Below are 21,900 nucleotides of genomic sequence, written 5' to 3' on the forward strand. Positions count from 1 at the left end.
TGGTTTCATGGGCTTGTGAAATAATGTGTATGATATTATGAACACGTAAGTGATTATGGTGTAATTGTGTGCAGAAGTGTTTGTTTACATTTAAGGAAATTTCTTAAGAATTTAGGTATAGAGTATTATATTATCTGTGTTATTAGATACTTAATGGTAGGTACTTCTAATAATAAATCACGAATTCTACTAGCTATTTTAATGATCATATTTCCTGAGTTCCTGACTTCTGTTATTTTTGCTCATAACTCTAAAAGATATTGAAGTAATTTTATTAAAAATAATAATTAAAAAATATTTTTAAAGTGATTCAGAAATAACAGTTCCTTTTGTAACTTTCGCAACCGCTCCGCAATAGCCGACATAGCCGTACATCACTATTTGATCAGCTGTCATTTGTTGTTGTTGTCAAACCAGCTGTCAGTTGTGTATAGTGGCTTCAGCGTTTCGTATTTTTTGTTTTCCTTTGTGATTGTGCGTATTCTCTAAACGGAAAACATGAAGAACTTCCCAGTTTTCGTATTTCCTGTGTCCCTTGAATTTTATCTTAGTGCTAGACACACGCACAAGCAGTTATTGACTGTGTATAATCCTTACGATTTCTCTGTGAATTTTAAAGGTAAGTGAATGGTTTTATGATGATGCTCGCATTGTGGTTTGTTGAGGGGACGAAGCAAAATAAATACCACTACTTTTTCCTTTATCGTTTTAGTGCTATGTACATCTCCAAACAAGTTTACGGTGATAGACCCTGAAGGTGTTATAGCCCCTCAAAGTTGCATAGACATTGTCGTACGCTACACTCAGCCAGCTGTTACACACTGCGACACAACAGAAAAGTTCAGGATAACTATGTATGACAGGAATACCCAGCAGGTATATTATTCTAAACTAAATTACTATTTTAATAGATAACTTTCTTATCACTCATGCTTTACTAATAATTGACCTTTGGACAAAATGATGAAGTCTATTATCATTAACATTTTGCTATTGTTAGGAAATAATACCACACGAAAATTTTAACAACACAAGAACAGCAAAGTAGGACCATTTGACTTCATTCAAACAAATGGGGTCATTTTGCCTTGTTGTTTGTATTAAATTGGCCTACTGATAATTAGTTGTTTTATAGGTACTTACATTCTTAATCTTATTTTTGACTGATCAGTATCATTGACCTGATTATTAAATCAGAAACAGTTACAATAATAAAATTGTATTCAATTAAGTTATTTAGTTGCAAGTGTGTTTTGATACTGTGGATAAAATGATTTTCTTTATTAATTTTGCAGGCATTGGGCAAAAGAGATATTCCTACGAAGCTAATAGAAGGCGAACCTTCAATCTTAAATCCTGAGAGTATGGGTGACAGCTTCCATCCACTTACCACGAGGGCAGCTCCCATCCGGCCTGCAGAGGAGCAACCACGAGTTTCTTGTCAGCACCCTTCACATCACAGGTGACCTTTAATTATGAGTTATTTCATTCCTTTTTTGTCATGATTAAGAATTAGTGAATAAAAATAGAGTAATGAGAAACTTGTTTTTGGAAATCAATTTCTGTATTAAATTGGTAGGGTCTTTTTCAGTCTTATTTACCTTGAAATAGTTGCAAATGGTGTTGTCATCTTTGTATTTTAACACAAAATATTTTTAAATTATGTTAAGCAATTCACAGTTCCTGATAAGTTTTGTGATTGAATTATTTACATATTTCAGAGAGCAACAACCAGTAAACGTTGTAGCAGTTGCTGTCAGTATATGCTGCATCGCTGCTCTCCTGCTACCAACGCAACCAGAGCAAGTCACCCAAACACAGTGGCCAGAATGGCTCCACATAGGTTCCAACCTCAAACTAGTATTTGCCTTTGTTTTAGGGTTAGTAAGTATGTTGGTACTAAGACCTTAGAATCTACATAAGATTTAATCATACCTCTCATTAGGCATAGCATTCATAAATCCATCAGTACTACTGCTACACTTCTGTGGCAGTTTCAAGGGAATTATAGAATGAAATCCAAGCGATGGGAATTTTCTCCAGATTTTTAGATAGAGTTTAATGAAAATTTAAGGTCATCATCAAAACTGTATAGTAAAATATTGTGATTTATCTGGTAGAAGAATTTGTTTAAATTAAATTACATACAGCAGAAACACATCATATATCTCATCAGCCTATTTAATTCAATCTCTAAATTATTTTAGTCTAAATCAATCATATTCATGAACAGGGTAAATATTATAGACACTGGCAGCTGCATGTTTAAACTATGTGTTGTCTTAATAAGTGCTCTGCGTTTTATAGAACTGTTTAAAAATCCTGAAATTCTAATAATAACAATATTTTTAATGTTACATTGAATGTTCTTGCTTCTACTTAAGATTTATTCACTGCATCTCTTTACTGTATCTGTAATCTGTATACTCAACACCAGGCAGGGATGTAAATTCTTTTTTGTGCATCCATGTTGAACACATTATCCTTTTGGTGCTGGTTTTCGAGTGGGAAATGTCCTTCTATGGATAGTTAAATTAAAATTAAACATCCCTTTTAGCAGGGTCATTTTTTTACCTTGTGTTGTGTGGGGCTGTGGTTTGTCTAAAACATGTCAAGTAAAAAATTATGAATTGATTTATAATTTTATTTTGGTCTTAATATTGTGGTGCATGTTAAAATAAGAGTAGAGTTTGTTCTCTCATTACTTTAGCTAGGTGCTGTTTTATTTTGTGAATTAGGGCTCTGCTTTCTTGAACGTGATGGTACACCTCCATTTTACTAAAACAAGTGATATTTTTGTAGTAATTTTGAAAACAAGATACGACGCAACTTTTGGGGTTGAGTTTTGCTAAGGTGAAATGTTTTGACTATGATTAATTCAACAAGAGCTTTTATTTTCAGTGAAGAAAAAATTTCAACACGATAACCTAGGATTGATAGAAAATTGAATCACGTTCAAGGCAGCAGACCACCTGGAATTGATATTTTAAAAATTAATTAAATTTTTCACTTAGAAATGAATCTATCTATATTATGTGCTATTTTATTGTATTCGAATTTTGGAAACTCACAACCATGCGACATATTTTAATCTGAAAAACTGACTACTTTTAAGTATCGCGACTTTATTGAGAAAGTATTACACTTTGGTTGTAGATATCTTTAAGTAATGTATTTTAAATTAGCTTAGTGCTTATAAATATTTGAAGAAAATCCATAATAGCTGTAAATAAATTGATGATTAAACCTAAGGTACAGAAAAAAGCATTTATTAAAATTAAAAATCCATGACTACTTAAACAGACTTGTAAAATAATTTTATCAAATTCGAAATTGGTCTACATTTGTTGTAAAATAAGTTTACGTATTAAGTTGTACTTGTCCTAACTTTTTACCTTTAAAATTCTTTGTGATTTGGGACCACCATTGATGTGTTATGCCAAAAATATGACTAATCAGAACATTGCCTTTTATATTGTTCCTGTATCTCATTGTATTTTTCTATTGGGAATGAGAATTTTTGCTACTTATTTGAGAAGGATATCGACTAATTATAAAGAAATTTTAAAAGTATGCTCTTAATCATTTATTTTCGTAATTATAACAAAAAAACGACAGCCGAGTTTAAGATCACAATACAATTCCCTGCGTATAAACATTGAGCAAGTAGAATTTCGATTACATTTCTGATTTCTTTAATTCCATATTTTATTGTCTGCAATTAACAGCCACTTAACAATTAAATAGTTAGTACATAGGTATAATAGACTTTAGTATCACAATACGTCGTTTATACAATTAATTAAAGTACAATGATATGTACAGCAGAGTACTTATTTAAAAACTAACAACGGGGTTGATTGGATACACACTTTCTTATCTATTTTTACAATAAATTAATCAAATAAATCCTGTGAACAATACATACATTTTCGATAGCTTTCATATTCATTCGCAGGAAATTACTAAATCAGTACTAGAATTTAGTTCTCTGTTAGAACAGGTATAGCGCATCATAACCAAATCCCAACTAATATTATAAATGCGAAAGTAACTCTGTCTGTCTGTCTGTCTGTTACGCTTTCCCGCTTAAACCTCGCAACCGATTTTGATGAAATTTGGCATAGAGATAGTTTGAGTCCCGGGAAAGAACATAGGATAGTTTTTATCCCGGTTTTTGAAACAGGGACGCGCGCGATAAAGTTTTTCTGTGACAGACAAAATTCCACGCGGGCGAAGCCGCGGGCGGAAAGCTAGTAATCATATTGCGATAGCGGGAGGGTTTCTGTGTCAAAACGATTTTATGTCACACGCTCCACTACCGCCTGAAACCCGGTCGAGTTAGCTGCGCACCTGGCGGCCGTGACGTCACATCGACGCTCGTGCACGCGAGTGGGAGGGAGAGTCGCATTCCAGCGAGGTCCGCAATGAGGGCTATCGTTTTTATACTTAACAGTTGGCACCCCTGGCGATTGACAGGACCTTACTCTACAGTGGCGCCATCTTGATGAGTGCAAATGCGATAGTCCTCCTACCACTTTCGCGCTCACCAGTTGGTGCCACTGTCTTCGCTACTAGCAAGTGACAGGACCTTACTCTACAGTGGCGCTAACTGGTGAGCGCTAAAACGATAGCCCTCATTAGCTCGATCGGGTTATACCTGTAATTAACTTTACCTCGTTATTTGACTGCCTATTATTTATAGTTGTGCCGAGATTTGTGACTACGATTCCTTTTTTTTACTTAGAATGCATTAACTGACGCAGTGCGTGTTGAGAGGCTAATGAGAAATGTATGATTATGATTATTAGCTGATAGTTAAGACAAAAATATTATCTAAGTGGTCCTCTTAAATACTTTTTCGAGTGCTAATTTTAATAAGATTTATTGAAGTTTAAAAATAATGATACAATTATTTAAAATTCAGAATATTAAATTAGACTGCAGATTATACGCTACACTGCAGTAGAACGACTGGGATGTACTTGCTACTGTAGCGAATAGGTAAGAAAACTACTATGTAGGTAGAGAACTGCACGTGTGATTTTTTTGGTGCTACGACTACATTACTAGATGCTAATTGGACGTAAAACGGTTGTTAAAATCCCGTCACAAGTACTTGGCGAGTTAAATTAGCTCTATCTAATTATTCTAGATATTATTAATTGGTCATAGAAATCATAATAGCCTAAAAAAACAAGTATAGTACAACCCTTAAAAGTTGTTTTAACTTTAGGGTACCAGGGAACCCTGGAAAAATAAAGAAATAAATTAATTTAGAGAAAACTTAAGAGTAGAAATTGAACTGATATTTTTTTTATTCTGGTATTTCATCATCATCATTTCAGCCATAGGACGTCCACTGCTGAACATAGGCCTCCCCTAATGCTTTCCATGTTGATCGATTGGTAGCGGCCTGCGTCCTGCGCTTCCCTGCTACCTTTACGATGTCGTCGGTCCACCTTGTAGGTGGACGTCCCACGCTGTGTTTTCCGGTACGCGGCCTCCATTCCAGAACCTTTCTGCCCCATCGGCCGTCAGTTCTGCGTACTATGTGCCCTGCCCATTGCCACTTCAGCTTGCTAATCCGTCGGGCTATGTCAGCGACTTTTGGTATTTCACGTCCTAATATTCCGAAATAATATCCCAGAATTAACTATACCCTAAAACCTACTTACTGAGGAATATAACCATATAGGCCGTTATTTGACTGTAATCTTAAAAATTAACTTACAGCAAGAGTCAATCCCTGATTTCTAGCGCCTAATTATACCTAATGATAAGTCTACTTTTAGGAGTGAAAATTACTAATAAGTTACTTTAAATTAGCTTAAGCAAAGTTTGATTTTGTGATATGATGAGTGTAGATAAAACTTTCCAGGAACAAGATATGCTACAAGTCTACCATGATATGAGTAAAAAGTGGATGAAGAACTGTTGCAACTTCTGTATACTTCAGATTTTTTAGGCCATCATCAGAGATTCCATTTTTCTCATACTTCACTACCTGCTTTCTCCTATCTCTGGAAACAATAATAATAACAATGGTTAAACACATACATGAAACATTGCATCAATTTATTCTGGAGTCATAAATATTATTAGACTTAAATAAAATTTGCATTCTTGTGTTTATTCTAGGATTATATTTGACTCAAAAAATTGTAAAAAAGTTAATTACCCAGTATGTTGACTTTTGTGGCTCATCATATGGTATCTACTGTTTTCAGGTTCAAACCGACACATCTTTAATTCCTCACTCTCCATCCGAGCATAGAGGTCATCATCCTCTCCTCCCCAACCAAAATACTCATTGCTCATTCCGTTGATTGTTTTATACTGGTGTGATGTGATTGCTATAGCACCACCAAATAGATTTAAATATGGTAACACAAACCTGAAAAAAAGATGAATCTAAAGGTATAATAGAAAGTTAAAAAAAAATTAAGAACTTATTGAAATAAATGCAAAAAATAAAGGTACTTACACAAAGTGCTTTGAAGCTGTAGTGGTCAACCAAATTAAGGGTGCATAGCAACAACCAAAAATTTAAATAAAAGAACTAAATCTTCTTTACAATTATTATGGTTCAGAAAACTTTAAATCTTCTACTCTGAGAGCTAAAAAGAAAACAAAAATGTAAACACAACTTGATAAGAGGCTCAACTAACTACTTATTGATGGGAATGTCCAATTTATTATACCTGAACTTATTGATGCTTGAAGACATATGCCTTGGGCATTTAGTGCATGCATACAAGTTAGCTGGCCTCAATGGTAACAGGTCAACGTCATGCAATACCAGACAAGGGTAACCAGCACGCATTGCTGCTAGTGCACCAATGTTCAAGAGCTTTGCCCTGTTAAACGGTCGGGTGTCCACTTGCTCAACAACAAAGATACGATAATGTATGCTCTGGCGACGTAGGAACATATGCATGTAGACTAAGAAACCGCGCAGTTGCTCTGCTCTGTCTCTGTAAGAATATAAAACAAACATTGATTGTTGATAGAGATTTTTTACTATTACCATTTTAGGTTTACTGACCTATAGGGCACTATAACAGCCGTACTAAATTTAGGTTTGCAATCAGAGGGAGAAAATTCACCGCCTTCTCTTATTCTATGGCCTTCGATCAAGTCTCCGTCAACGAGACTATCAGACAGGGTTGTGTCGTCAAACAGCACATCGTGATAGTCACACTCGAGGATGGCACTGCTTGTGAAATTAACAGCAGTTTCCTCGTACAAAGTATCCGGTATGAGTTCTTTTTCAATATATTCGTAAGACCTCCGAGCATTCATATCGGGGTGCAGAAAAATAATCAACACTATGATAATAATTCCACAATACAAAACTTTTTTCTTGCATGCATTACGCATTTTTTGTTTGTTTCTTTCTGTCCGTTGAACACAATATTAAAATTAATCAATTCCTTTAAAAATTAAAACAAATTTCCCTGTCGAAAACCCGCACAACAAATTTTGAATTGTCAATCAAATCATGACATTTTTAAAATGTCCTCTGTCAGTAGCACAGGTTAAATGAGAAAGCTGTCAACTATATTAAGCTACTCGCACACAACGTTGACCACACATGAGGGTAGATGAACAAAATGATGTAATGGGGGTATGTATTTTATAAAAATCTATGTGAGTGTCTCAAGTTTCAAGATTAGTGAGAGAAAATCTTTTACTTTGTCGTGAGATAATTACATACTCTAGAAAAAAAATTATCCAAAACTTGTTAAAATTGAGGGAAAGAGAAGCTGGCTATTAAATAAATTAAAATAATAAAATGACGTTGAAAGACGACAAGGAAATCCTAATCAACGACAACGACGACGCTGCTGATTTTGTTAATTCCGTTGAAGTTTTAAGAAGATGCTCTAAAGAGGACATTATTGATACATCTTGGGACGGAAGTTACTATGCTTCCTTTCGTGATCAAAGTAAAGAGACTGCTAACAAGACCCCACCTTTTGTGAGCATCATGGTGAGTGGCACTGTGAGCCCGGAGGACAAGAGTCACAGTTCAACTCAGACGGAACCAGCGCTAGCAATAAACTGCAGCCTAAGGGACGTAAGTTTGTCGTTTACCGACGACTACAATGCACGTGAATCAACGTCTAACGAAAATTCTGATCATTACTTGCGAAGTAAACGGCAAAGGTGTAAATCTAGCGGTGACAACAGGGAACTTCGGCCCTGGAAAAAGACGAAATGTACCGAATCGTGTACATCGAGTACGTCAGATATTTCAGACCCCAAGGCATCTCTTGGGGACTCAACAAGCGCTCTGACCAGCGCCTCAGAGATATCGTTCAAATCTGTTAACAGCAACCATTCTTTTAAAGTTAGGAAGAGGAGACTGAAATCTGATTCGAATCTATTTAGGGATGCTCTACAACGATCAAGGAAGAGTACTAATCTTAGCAGACTAAATTGTCATGAAGATAACACGTCCGGTATGTATTATGAATTGGATAAACTTTCAGCCTAGGCTTAATTTGATACGGTGCCTTACCTAACTTATAGTCCGATTTTTAATTCGACGGAATTCTGACAGCTGTCATTTTTTGACAATTCAGATGTAATAAGCCTTTTTTGCTTTGAATTATTAATAAATAATATGAAATGAAATTTCATCAAGTACAACTTACAAGAATGAACTATTGTTTGTTGTGTCAATTCAATGTACACTAATTATTATGTACATTTTAGAGTTTAAATAGAAAAAAACGTGTTTTTAACACAGTAAAACAACATATTATCATTAACGAAAATATGTGTTGATCATCAATCATCATTATCGTCGTCATAATCAACTTGGATTATAAAATTGGCATCTTGTTAAATTGGTTATTTTATGAACCTAAGATTTTATTAACAAAAGGATTTTCATAAAAAAGGTTTGTAACCCATGGATTATTGGCCAGGGAGTCCAGTAATAGAAAAATAATTTCCCAATTTTTTTTGTAACTTAAAAAATATGATAATAAAAATTCAAATAACCATTTTGAAATGATCAGTACATTTTTAAGCCTTAGTTTTTCAAGTGAAACCTTAAATTCAAGAAAGGATTATTTTTTAATTTGTGAAAATGCTCTCCATTCATAATGGGAATGTTTCAATGTTGACAACACTTCTGAAATGTCAAAATTCCGTCGAATTAAAAATCGGAGTTTAGTTTAAAAGTTTTTGAACTTTTAACTCTCGTCTACCGAGTGGCATCATGACAGTGGCAGCGTGAGTGAAGGCTAGTTCGGCTACCGATCTACACGGTTGCGGGTTCGATCCCCACACAATAGTTATGTTACGTTATGTAACATTTTTGCGGGCTGTGGTGACCTCACTGCAGTGAGTTTCAACAATCTATTTATAGACATGATGAGGGACACATTAGTGATGTTAATCATCGTCTCAAGTCAAATGTAGGCATAAAATATTGATTGTAGAAAAAGTTTTTTTACTCAACTAATTTTGTAATATAAAAAAACATTTTACTTTTTAACTATCGCTTAATTTCTAGGAAACAATGAATGAGTAAGTAATGCATACAGAATTAATATAATTACATACTATGATCTTTCAACTAGTTAATTTTAACCTTTAACGGCGAGTCGATTTAACTGGTAGGTAGGTGTTAATTCGCGTGACCTTATTTCTATAATTATTAATAATGATGAAAACGATTAACCTTCATTAAGGTTTGAAAGAAAGAACTGAAACTAGTTAAAAGGTTGGACACATGTAAGTAGGTAATTACATACAGACATACAGACCAACGAATTCATTTTTATTTTATACAATTTCATTATCAGCTTTATTGGTCCACTTATTTGTTTGATAATAGTGTTTTTCTCGGGTCAATGGCGCTCAAGAGTCGAGACAGCGTGACATCATCACTGTGTCGTCAATTTCAAGTTTGATCAAGTTCTGTTTCAATCTAACGGCCGAAATGAGACATACACAAAGTCCGTTCTTGTTGTTAAGACTTTATTATTAGTTTTGTTAATGATGTGTGCGAATAGTTGCAACGGTTTAACTCTAGAAGTAGAAGTAGAGTGCGGTTTAGACACAGGACTATTGAGTGAGGTGGAGTGGTTTGTGTTGGCAGGTGGCACGCCGAGGAAAGAAAGAAGTTATCGTCGAAATAAGGCGAGGTCTTGGCGGTTTGTTGATTTATGTGCATGGATTGGCAGAAAGGTAAGAGTCATATGATTATGAGGTTTACTATCTTTTATAATACTTTTTCTGATAATGGTGGGTTACCTACTTATACAGATCATAGAGGTAAACAACTGCAAAACTAAGTACCTATTGGGTTTTAAATTATCTCATAACTACGTAATACTTTGCACCGAGTCTTTCTATAATTATGATTATTTTCCATATTTTCAGGGGTACCAGTCTATCACAGGCTTGTACTCTGACATGATTAGAGAACCCATTGGTCGGAAAGAAACATTCATTGAAAAAAATGAAGAAATTACAGAACTCAAAAAGTATTTGGAGGAAGTTGACAACAAACAAACGCGGCTAGCTCAGGAGAATGTTTTCTTACAAGAACAAATGAAAAACATGATGACTAAGCTCGAAGAACTGGAGGGTAAGCTCAGGTAATAAGTACCAACGACTATTTTTTCCCAGGCTAGCTTGTTTCATCATTCATGTGTTTAAATATTCCGTTTATTTTTGTTATCCAGTTTCTTTTCTAGGTATGTCACCTAGTAGGTAACTTAATACTATTTACTATTACTACTAAGTAAGTAAGAAGCTAATGCCTATACTGGCCTTACCTACTTTAGCCTAGAGCCCTAGATAATTTGTGATTAGACAAAAACCATTGCATTTACTAACGAATATTGTCATAAAATATTCCTTCATTTTGCAGCCGACATGAATGCCAACAATCATCAATACTAGTCCCAGCACCATCTGCACCACCACCGCCGCCTCCGCCGCCACCGCCACCGCCACCACCGCCGCCACCGCCTCCGCAACCCGCGACTAAACTAGTCCGCTCACATACAATACCAAGATGTGGATCTGCACCCCCAAGGATCACTGGGCCACGGCTGACTATCACGCCGCAAGACATAGCTAATGTGAAACTTAGGAAAACAAAGGTCAGTTTGTTATTTTAGGCAATCTGCATCTGGGTATTTCGCCAAAACAGTAAATTTTCTGTGTCCAGGCAGGCGAACACATGTTTTTTTATATCTATATGTATAAAACTATTTTTATGGGAAAGTTCATCAAAAGTTTTATTTGTTTTTGCTATTACAATAGCAGAAACTACAAATAATACCGTAGAAAAACTTAATCAAAAGTCGTTTTTCTAATTTCCTTGTTATGTCCATTACTGTTGTTTGCCAAAATGAAGGTACATTATAACAAATTGAAGCGTAATTTCATTCTAATAGCACTCTCTTTACATTTGAGAAACGTTTGGCTATCGGAAAATAAAAACTTCAAATGTCAAATACTTAAAGGAAGGAAGTAAAGTGAAGTTAAGTTCTTGTCCGAGTCAAAAGTATAATTTCCCTGGGTCTTCTTTTCGACCATTTTAGTAACGAAACGAAAGAACTTAGAATGTAATGCACTGCACCGTTACACTCGGCCATTTCGTCCCAAGAGGCCATCGAGGCAGGACAGTACTTCGTTGATCAGTTTCGCGACAAATCGCTTAAGTAAGTCCCTCCTTGGGTTTTTGTTTACTAAAAAGTCAATTTCTTTGGACGGTTTTTTGCAGCTAAACAATGGATTAATTTTATTGTTTATTTACACAGATGTAGTGTCTGTGCAGGACTGTTTATTATCCGGCTAAAAACTGTACGGAACTGTCGGAGGCCAGATAACTGATGACTGGAGTGAATGAGCGGAGTGGGCTGTCGAATGCGGTGAACGGAGAGCGGTGGACTGTAGACTGTAGAAGCTCCGCTGACGGTGTCTCCAATCGCTGCACTACTATACTATAATCGGTGGTGGATCGTTGCCACGTCTTCGTACCTCGTGGCTTCTATACTATGTGCGGTGTGACGCTATAAACGGTGAACACGGTGCGGTCGATGTCACACGCTGTAGGAGTCCTGTCTATACGGTATCCGAAGTCGCGATGCTATACGGTGTCCGAGGTCTATGCTGTAGTCGTTCTTCTATTCAGTATCTTCACTATGCGCTCTTGAGACTGTCTTGAGACTATTCACTTCGGTTGATTTCAGAAGACTATGCTAGGTGCGGCCCGGCAGTCGGTTTATATACCCATAAAATCCCGCCTATTTTCTAGAATAATACGCGGTCCGCCCGTATTCGGGAATACGCGAGTACTTACTCGAACTTGCGGAAGTCGTAAACAAACTATAAGGCGTCCGGATATGAGCCTTATTTCGTAGATCGTAAGGGCGGTTATTGCGGGCGCGCGTACTATCGCTGTCCTTTGCGCACTCGCGCTGTCTCTGTCTTTTGATGTACTTGCCGAGCGCCGATGATTTATTACATATCTATAGCTATAGGTGCGTATATGTATTTACTGCGGGGTTCCGCTCGGCCGATTTGTAGTCGTCCTGCACATACTCCCGCCGTGCAGCGACGGACTCGTCGATGCAGAAAAACAGCTAGCAGGACGACTGCTGTTTCTGCTCGGTGAAATGGTGGCGGAGGTGACTATCACGGTGACGGTGTTGCGGTTCTGTATCTCCCGCCGGTACTGGAGTCTTCGTTCTCCAATTTGTTACTGTAGTTTGGCGTTGTCTATAGAAGTCAGCTGTTGAACGCCGTCTGTCTTTACTTCGCGGTGTTTGGCGTGGTACGGACGATGAGCGGTTCATAATGTTTCTACGCTGTTCCTTCTCTTCTGTATTTCCACGCCATGGAGCCTCCCGCCGGTATGGAAGCGGCGATGACTCCCGCCGGTTTCTATCTTGCGACAACTCCCGCCGGTTATGCGATGAGCTTCGATTTCTATTAGCGCCTGATCGATTTTTATCCGCAATTTCATCGACGTGCGTAAGTGAAACTATTGCATTCACTTTTTCTGTAGGCGCAACTGTTTCGTGGTGCAGTAATTTATGGTGGGTTTTTCTGCACCCATTTACTTTGCACAGTATCCCTGGGCATCTGTGTGCTCTTGTCCAGGTACGAAGACAACGGTAGCATAGACGTTTCTGTCTTGCGATATCCCAGCGTTCACTGCTGATGGCTTTTCTCAGCTTGCCACAGTCGGTAACGGAATGGTTGCCGTCGCACACTGGGCACGACGATCTCTGTTGTACTCTCTTCTCTTCTATGTGGAATACACGCTGGGTGTTCTGCGGTTTGCTGTGTCGGTGACTGTCTTCTCTGTACATCGGTTCGGGAGCGGCGAATTTGGCACACTTCTCGGCCTCGAGCTCGATGAAGCGGCTGAACTTGATGAGGTCCGGTTCCTCCTCGGTATGCTCCCAGGCGAAGTCATACCAGCGGTAGCGAAGCGCCGGTGTTAGCTTCTCTGTCAGACTATAGACTATTTCCGGATTATGTAGGTAGTGTGTCCGCTCAAGTGCACGAAGAGTTGCCACGCTATTCTGTATTCGAGTAGCGAACACACAAATCTGTTGCGGCGAGTCGGTGAGTCTCTGTAGGTTTCTCAAATGATCTAACTCGGACAGAGCTATTGAATCCGGGCGGCCAAAGCGCATCTCCAATGTGCGCATAATGTCGTGCGCCTTCGCGTTCACGATGAGCAAAGAGGTCACGGCTTCTTTTGCTCGTCCTGTAAGTGACCGCCGGAGTCGTGCGATGTTTTCTAACTCGGTGAAGAAACTCGCTGTCTCGTTGTAGGCTGCTTTGAACGCGAGCCAATCGTAGTGCGCGCCACTGAAGTTCGGCAATTCTCCGATATACTGTGGCTGCTGTCCGGTGCGCGCTGCGGTTGCGATGGCTGTTGCAAGTTCTGTGAGATCTATCTTCGATGACGTCGGCTGCGGTGTGGTGACGGCTACAGGGGATGGCGGTTGTAAGTCGCCATCTCCTTTCACAGATGCTGAGTCATCCTCTTCATCGGACTCCATCTCTATTATCTTGCGGCGGGCGATGGCAAGCTCTAACTGTAGGCGGGCTATCTCTGCCTCCGCCTTGGCTAGTCGACGGGCGCAATCGGTATGCGCGAGTGGTTCTCTCGGTGAAGCCGTCAAGTGCTGTTCTTCTCCTGTGACGTCTGTTACGGATGGAGGCTCCAAATGTATCAGTTCCTTCTGTGCGGTTACGGCGGACTGTGATGACGTCATGTCTTGCGCTGTCGGTTCCGGTGATGACGTCATAGCGGGCTGCGAAGCTTTCGCGTTGCCTTTCCTGGATCTTGTCACAGGCATCTTCTATCGGTGCTGTACTATGCCACTTCACGAAGGCCGCTTCGGTGTTCTCGAAGGTTCTATGTCTTCGGGATCGGTAGACAACGATCCGGCTCGAAGGACCAGAAAAATGTACAGGACTATTTATGATCCGGCTCGAAGGACCAGAAAAATGTGCAGGACTGTTTATTTATCCGGTCACAAAAATATACGGAACGGTTACGAAGACCGGGTAATCGGAGCGGAGTAGGTACACGGATGCGGTGAACGGAGAGCGGTGGACTGTATACGGTGGTACTCCGCTGACGGTGTCTCCAATCTCTGCACTGCTATACTATAATCGGTGGTGGATCGTTGCCTCGTCTTTGTCGAAGGACGGCGTCGATACGGTGCGCGGTGAAACGTATCCGAAGTCGCGATGCTATACGGTGTCCGAGGTCTATGCTGTAGTCGTTCTTCTATTCAGTATCTTCACTATGCGCTCTTGAGACTGTCTTGAGACTATTCACTTCGGTTGATTTCAGAAGACTATGCTAGGTGCGGCCCGGCAGTCGGTTTATATACCCATAAAATCCCGCCTATTTTCTAGAATAATACGCGGTCCGCCCGTATTCGGAAATACGCGAGTACTTACTCGAACTTGCGGAAGTCGTAAACAAACTATAAGGCGTCCGGATATGAGCCTTATTTCGTAGATCGTAAGGGCGGTTATTGCGGGCGCGCGTACTATCGCTGTCCTTTGCGCACTCGCGCTGTCTCTGTCTTTTGATGTACTTGCCGAGCGCCGATGATTTATTACATATCTATAGCTATAGGTGCGTATATGTATTTACTGCGGGGTTCCGCTCGGCCGATTTGTAGTCGTCCTGCACAGTGTCTGTAGGGGTAAACCCATGATTTAAATTGTAAATGCATAGGGTAAATAGGTTTTTGTCTGTGGTGTCTTTTAGGCATAAATCTAATTTCTTTGGTCCTAATTTCCTTGTTTTCCGTGGCATAAAATGGCCTAGGAAATTATAACAGACCATTTTTAATTCGGCGTAAAGTCAAATTTTGAGTATTTCTTTATTAGAATAAGTTTATAATTTTCATTTTAAGAAATGGGTATCAGAATAGATATAAAACAACTTGTTTTTAACTCTTAACTCAATCTACTGCATTTATCTTCCTTAGTTGTGTAAAAAGGTCGTAATGATACAATATTCATTGGAATGTTTGCTTGCGAAGGTACACAAAAATGGGTCGAACAAAAAAAAGCAAACCACAGAAGAAAACTTACGAGAAACAATTATTTATAATAATTTCCTTGGCTACCAAAAATTCATGACCTTATAACTTTGTTTCTAAAACGAATTATGACACCCCTTTTAGATATATTAGCTTAGTTTTTGCTACTTAATGCAGTGGGAAACTAAAAATAGTTAAAAACAAAAATTTTTTTCATACCAAGGAAATTAGGCAAAATTGACCATTTTTGGCGAAATACCCATCTGCAGTAATCTGCACAAACAGGCTAAGGCTACTTTCAGCGTAATTTGCGTAACTATAAAAAGCAAATTAACCAGCACTTCCTGCGGTTAGTATTTGCAGATGATATAAGATATATAAGATTCTGTAATCTTCCAACTCAGTCACGAATTAATCTATGGCTAGGTATTATAACTAGTAGCTAGTTACATGTAGAAATTATCTTTCAGATGATTCTTAATGCGAACGGCGCGTTTCTAGTCTTCGTTTATTCAACAGGACAACCCAGTGCGGTCGAAACCAGTACCTAAAGACTCGATGCAGCCCTTAGTGACACAGCAGATGCTTCAGAACACGCGAGCAAAGTTGGGCCGATCACGGCCAATCGCTGCTTCAACGCCAAAGCAACAACTATCGGAACTAGAGAAGTAAGTTTAAATATGTAACATCCCACAGATTTTCGTTGCTTTTAAAAAAGTACTTCGTAGACATATCGATACCTCTGGGCTCAAAGGTCGTAAAGGACAAAGTACGACTTTTCAGGAGAAGCAAAAAACGATTTTTTATTTTTTTATTCGACAGTAACTTTTTTGTTTTTTGAGCTATTAAAATATGACCTAGGAAGAAAGTGCTTAGAATTCACAGCATTTTCCGAAGAGGTATTGAAAAACTGGACTAGGGCTGTATTTACTGAGATAGATTTCCTTTACGCCCTCAAAATTACAATAAAAAGACCTTTACACCCCTCAAATATTCGTCCTAGGCAAGTTACTCAGGACGTAAGTCTATTTTTATTTTACAAAACTACAAAACCAAGGTAATAAATGACAATTTACATAGTTTTATAGGTTTTCATAGGTCGTAACGGAATACCCAGGTAAGGTATTAAGCAAGGGTAAATTGATAATTCAGCTTAAATATTTAATGTTTTATGGTATTTGATATGTGATATACCATTTCTTCACATATTTTTAATCAATTATGGTAATTTAAATGAAATAATATGATTTTTCGTAGCTTCATAATTTAATGCACACAATTTATGAAACTATTATTTAAGCATGCAGAAGTTTTGGTATCTTCGAACTAGAAAATACCATTTCCGATATAAGAGCGAATTTATAAAATAAATATTATGACGTTTTTAAATAAAACTTCATAATAATGTCTACTTTATACGAAAAGCCGGAACCAATTTAATTTTATTTATTTATTTAATCATTATTATTGTTTCGAAAAACTACAATTGGCGGACTTAATTCCATAGGGCAGTCTGTCAACCAGTTGACCTTATGATAATGCAGATAGGATATAATTATTAAGATATAACAAATTTCTTTTCTGCTCAACCCAAAGGTAAACTGGTCGAGAATGCTTTAGTGCATTAAGTTCGCCTTATGTTCAAATTTATTTTGGCATAAAAGTTTAAATAAATAAATAAATATATAATTATTAAGGACAAACGAAAACCAAACTATAATTATTCTAAATTCTAAATAGATTAAACATTGTTATTCATAATAGCTTGAAATTATGTCATTGTACTTGGTACAAAAGAAAGGTTAGGTAAGTAAGATTACAAGTAGGAAGTTTTTCATTCCAGTAAAGTACATCCACTTACTTTACTCCTACATAATACCGTTTTTAAAAGCCAATTATTTTTACAATAAAAATATAACTTCGAATAAAAGTGCATTCACGCTTTTTAGTACATTAAGTCTCAACTGACACTATATTTTCCTATGTTAAGCGTACATATTTTTCCTACTAGTTATACTTTATTAGCTGATCCAAATAACCTTAAAAACTATACTGATTTATTATAATTGTTAGTACCTACAGTAAAAGTGGTTTTGACCAAGGGCGTTAGTCAAAATTACTAGGAAATCATTAAAAACAATTGATAAGTGTAGCATTTGTGTGATTTGTGCATAGAAAATAATGACACCTTAAGGTACTACAGTAAGGTGACTTTCTTTCTCATAATATTTTAACAAATTTAGCCTTTTAATTTTTTAAATTTTTGTGAAGACTTGTGACTGTTCTAACTTAATTAAGTTAGGATAGTCATCATAAAAATCATAAAAGCATGCTATATCATGTTTTCATTTTCTTAAATCATCTTTAATGATCTTTTACCTAACAAATACGTAGTTTCTTCAAATATGAGAAATAATAAAAAGCAACATTACTTTACCCGATGTAGATAGATGTCATCATTCAATATTGTACAATCACATAAATTCACTCTAAAATAGTTTTATTATATATTTTTGATGATTTTTTTAGTTCTTTCGTTTGTTCCAAACGCACCAACTTAAATGCAATAAGAAACGTCTATAAAATTAACCTTATCAGTTATTATAATATCTTCTCTTTGTAGATTTTAAAAATATTTGTTTAGATAATCTAAGGGCGTAAAGGACAATTTATTTAGACTTTGGTATGAAAATGTTAGGTTGTATAGGACAATACATATACTTCATGTACATTATACGCCCAAACAATTGTGTTTACTTGTTCTTTACTACCATGGTAACTGTACTAAAAAATCAAATGGTATTTACATCCCAATTTTCACGATGATTTCTGTTTAGCTTATTAAAAATGATGGGTCGTAAAGGCACTTTTTTTGAGAATTTCGACAAACTAAATATACAGATCGATAGAGAATTAAATTCTGAGTAAAACTGTATAAATAACTCATTTTCGGTATTTTGTCCTTTACGACCTTTGAGCCCAGAGGTATCGATATGGCAACACTATGCATTTAGGGTTAAATAAGTAAATGTTCTGTTAGAAACATGGACTTCCAATTTAAATAATTCTATTTATTTATCTCCTCAAGGTGCCTCCTGCAGGAGACTTCAACAACCGCACTGTACAGACGACGCGTGGCCCGTGGGTCTTTCCGCAGCGCGGAAGACCTGCGCCCGCGGCCTTATCCCGCCTCCCGCGCCGCGCGATCTCCACACGGCCCACGCTCCCCTCGATCTAACTCGCTACCTCGCGGTGTGCAAATAACACCTATAAATTTTAATAACTGTGGTGCATTAAAATAACCTTTCTTCATGTCTTTGTCTTGCAATTTTTTGAAGTAAGCTGATCAATAATTTAGCGATTAGTATATTATTAGAGGAACTATTAATACCTCCTTAATTAAGGCTTCGGAGTTGGCCGATACTTGAAAGTATTTCTAGAAGTGTTGATTACTCTAGAATATTTAGCTTTGCTATTACACAATCGTACTTAATACCTTTTAATATAATTTTGTATGATTTTGGCTGTAATATTTACAATAATCATGGTCATTTGGTCATCAATCAAGTTTCGATCACTTTAATTTAAATATTATTAGCATTTAGAATTGTAAAGAATCCTTTGAAATTTACGTTTATTAGTATTGACAAGAAAATATAAATCCATATTTTATTATCTCTAAATTAATTATTTGATTGAATTTGTAGTGTAAAAATCAATAAATGCTATTATTAATTAAAAAAATGAATTGTTTCCTTTACTTACCTATTTCTTTCAAATATTATTGCGAATAAATTAATGGTACAAAAGGCGAACTTAATGCCATAAATGATAGAATTCTTTTCTTGTCAACCTTTGCCCAACAATATTGAATAGTAATACCAGTAAAACCATTAACATCAAGTAAATAGTGACTTGAAAAAAGGCCTCTGTGCTCACTTGGGGCTCACCTCTGGGACCACGTACCTACTTAAACCAATTTTTGTGGTTACAAAACCAAATAATGATTTAACAGAATGGATAGAGTTTTACTTATAGCCATAAAAGTTGGCTCAAGCGTACTTACTTAGTTACTTACCTGTCGCTTTAAGAAGAGACTGGATCCTTCTAAAGACACATTTACTTAGTCACATTTTTGGGGTAAAAACCTTTCCTTGAAATGAAGTTTAGAACTAGGCTTTTAAATGGTACCATTATTGGTGGGAAGTGGGGATTCATATGTTTGAAAAGTGCTAGACGCGGGAGGTGCGATTTATTTGACGCCGAATGTAGGATTAATTGTTAAAAACTTAAGTAGGTACCTATTTAAAACAATATTCGCTGTGATTGTTATAGTCGAATGAGGGAAGAATGGACCAAATTCGGGATGAAAAGAAGTTATCAATGTGTCAACGGGATTCAGGAAAGTTTTGATTGACTGGCATAAATAATTATGTCTTAAATATTTTGAAACAAAAGGAGCTTCTTGGTGGGAATGTGAAGCGTCGATGTTAGCAGTTTTGTTTCGTCAAAATTCGTGTTTGGACGACTATTAATGTGTAGGTAATAATGGTGGATTATTAACCATTAAGAGTAGGCGCACACCGTTGATTTTTAGTTGGCCGATAGTTGTGCCCGATTTTAATTTGTATGAAGAATCGGCCAAATCGAATCGGCGTACTTAGTGTGCGCACTTCCATACATGCCCATACCACAGTAGATAAATCAAACAGTACGGAAGCTTCATACAAACGCTCGAAATCAGACTCACGCACACAGACGCACGCTTTACACGAGCTCTAAGCGAACCTCGCAGTCCATCCGTCGCGAGTGTCGCGCGCGTTGTGTTTCTAATAATAATTTTATTGCATGCACTGTCCTCTGTATTTTCAAAAAACATGCCACGAGTGTATTGCGGCTACTTTAACTCGGCATCTTCAAAACCAGAACTTTAATTTTTAAACTTCGTAATAACTCTGAATTGTAAAAATGAATAAATATTCAAATCAAATCAAATCAAAAAATATTTATTCAGTTTAGACCACAAGTGGCACTTATGAACGTCAATAGAAAATAATAAAAAAAGAAAAGGTAGCCCTTATGGGGCACTTTACATGTCTCCTTATCTTTTGGGCCCTACCAGCGCTTCGAGACAAACATATGGCAAGTTTAGTGCTGAGAAGAAACGCCGGAACAAACTCAGTCACCACTTATTGCCAGGAATTATCTAACGGTAAGAATAGTCAAATTTAAGTACATCAAATATGTGCAGACTGAACTGACCACGCATCCTTGTCATCAATATAGTCTCGAACCTTGTAGTACCCTTTGGACATAAGGGTAATTTTTATATGTATCTTAAATTTGTTTATTGGCAATTCGACAAGGTTGTGTGGTATTTTGTTAAATATGGTAATACATTTCCCCAAGAATGAATTACTTATCTTATGCAACCTAAATGATGGAACAGCAAGTTTATTCTTATGTCTCGTGTTAAATGAGTGGACGTCACTTTTCTTAGTAAATAAATGTATATGTTTACGGACATACATAATGTTATCAAATATGTATTGCGAAGCCACAGTCAATATATTGATTTGATTACTTTGATTACTTTTTAAATAAAGTGCTTACATCTGATTTTGTAATAGTTCTTTTTAAATTACGTAATTACGCTTTTTAACAATTAATGTGTTCTATTTGATAAACTAATTTGCTCCGCGCGCCTTTGTACTAACTAAGTGATGAACTGTATTTAAAATGAGTCAATAGCTATGTGAAAGTAAGTATCCGGTATTTTATTTATGAGAATAGAATATCTTCTACCGGCCTCTAATAGTACTTAATCAATTTATTCGATTATGTATTCAATCATTATAGAACCTAATTATTTGATAATTAAAAAACCTAAATAAACGTTTTAACAAATAAGTAAGTCAGAACCTTATTAATTTTATAAAGATTAAGAGTGCCAACCCTAACACTCAGTTGAAGTGTAGGTATTTAACTCGCCGAAAGGGCTAAGTTTCCGTACTGCTTTAGCTCATAATTATATCTACTGTGCCCATACTGATCAACTGCCCGACTAAACTATCGGCCGACGAAAAATCAACGGTGTGCGCCTACTCTAAGTGTTTGTGAACGTGCATGAGTGTGGGCCAGGGTGCGGAAACTTCCATACAACTAGAGATGGGTTTCCACCCAGGTAAAAACCCACATGAGGGTAAAAACCCAATAAAAACCCGTTTCATTCCACCCGTGGGTGTTTACACCGGGTGAAAACAAATAACTTTATAATTATTTCAATTGGTATCTTTTCTTTATTTTTATTGAATTTTTCTCATTTAAGTTTATTGATTAA

At 36.9% G+C, this 21,900-nt stretch overlaps 3 protein-coding genes across 4 annotated transcripts; 2 read left to right on the forward strand and 1 right to left on the reverse strand.

Moving 5' to 3' along the window:
- Window positions 1–397: 397 nt before the first annotated feature.
- On the forward strand, window positions 398–3,573 carry LOC135078048 (motile sperm domain-containing protein 1-like). Its single transcript, XM_063972607.1, has 4 exons — window positions 398–619; window positions 713–876; window positions 1,296–1,462; window positions 1,722–3,573. The coding sequence occupies exons 1-4, from the start codon at window positions 499–501 to the stop codon at window positions 1,909–1,911; spliced, it is 642 nt and encodes a 213-aa protein (XP_063828677.1). The 5' UTR covers window positions 398–498; the 3' UTR covers window positions 1,912–3,573.
- Window positions 3,572–7,536, reverse strand: LOC135078047 (beta-1,4-N-acetylgalactosaminyltransferase bre-4-like). Its single transcript, XM_063972606.1, has 4 exons — window positions 7,049–7,536; window positions 6,705–6,977; window positions 6,182–6,397; window positions 3,572–6,023 (listed from the first exon to the last, which is right to left on the reverse strand). Exons 1-4 carry the CDS (start codon window positions 7,381–7,383, stop codon window positions 5,894–5,896), a joined length of 954 nt encoding a protein of 317 aa, XP_063828676.1. The 5' UTR covers window positions 7,384–7,536; the 3' UTR covers window positions 3,572–5,893.
- A 151-nt stretch (window positions 7,537–7,687) lies between these two features.
- Window positions 7,688–19,274, forward strand: LOC135078046 (shootin-1-like). 2 transcript variants are annotated; one of them, XM_063972604.1, is made up of 6 exons: window positions 7,688–8,468; window positions 10,121–10,209; window positions 10,405–10,622; window positions 10,898–11,132; window positions 16,080–16,228; window positions 18,649–19,274. In XM_063972604.1, the coding sequence occupies exons 1-6, from the start codon at window positions 7,799–7,801 to the stop codon at window positions 18,860–18,862; spliced, it is 1,575 nt and encodes a 524-aa protein (XP_063828674.1). In that variant the 5' UTR covers window positions 7,688–7,798; the 3' UTR covers window positions 18,863–19,274. The 2 variants fall into 2 exon arrangements, with proteins under 2 accessions (XP_063828674.1, XP_063828675.1); XM_063972605.1 differs by lacking the exon at window positions 7,688–8,468 and adding an exon at window positions 9,413–9,546 and having other exon boundaries at window positions 18,649–19,269.
- Window positions 19,275–21,900: the final 2,626 nt, after the last annotated feature.

Source organism: Ostrinia nubilalis, chromosome 14 (genome assembly GCF_963855985.1).
Source record: "Ostrinia nubilalis chromosome 14, ilOstNubi1.1, whole genome shotgun sequence".
Classification (NCBI taxonomy): Eukaryota; Metazoa; Arthropoda; class Insecta; order Lepidoptera; family Crambidae; genus Ostrinia; species Ostrinia nubilalis.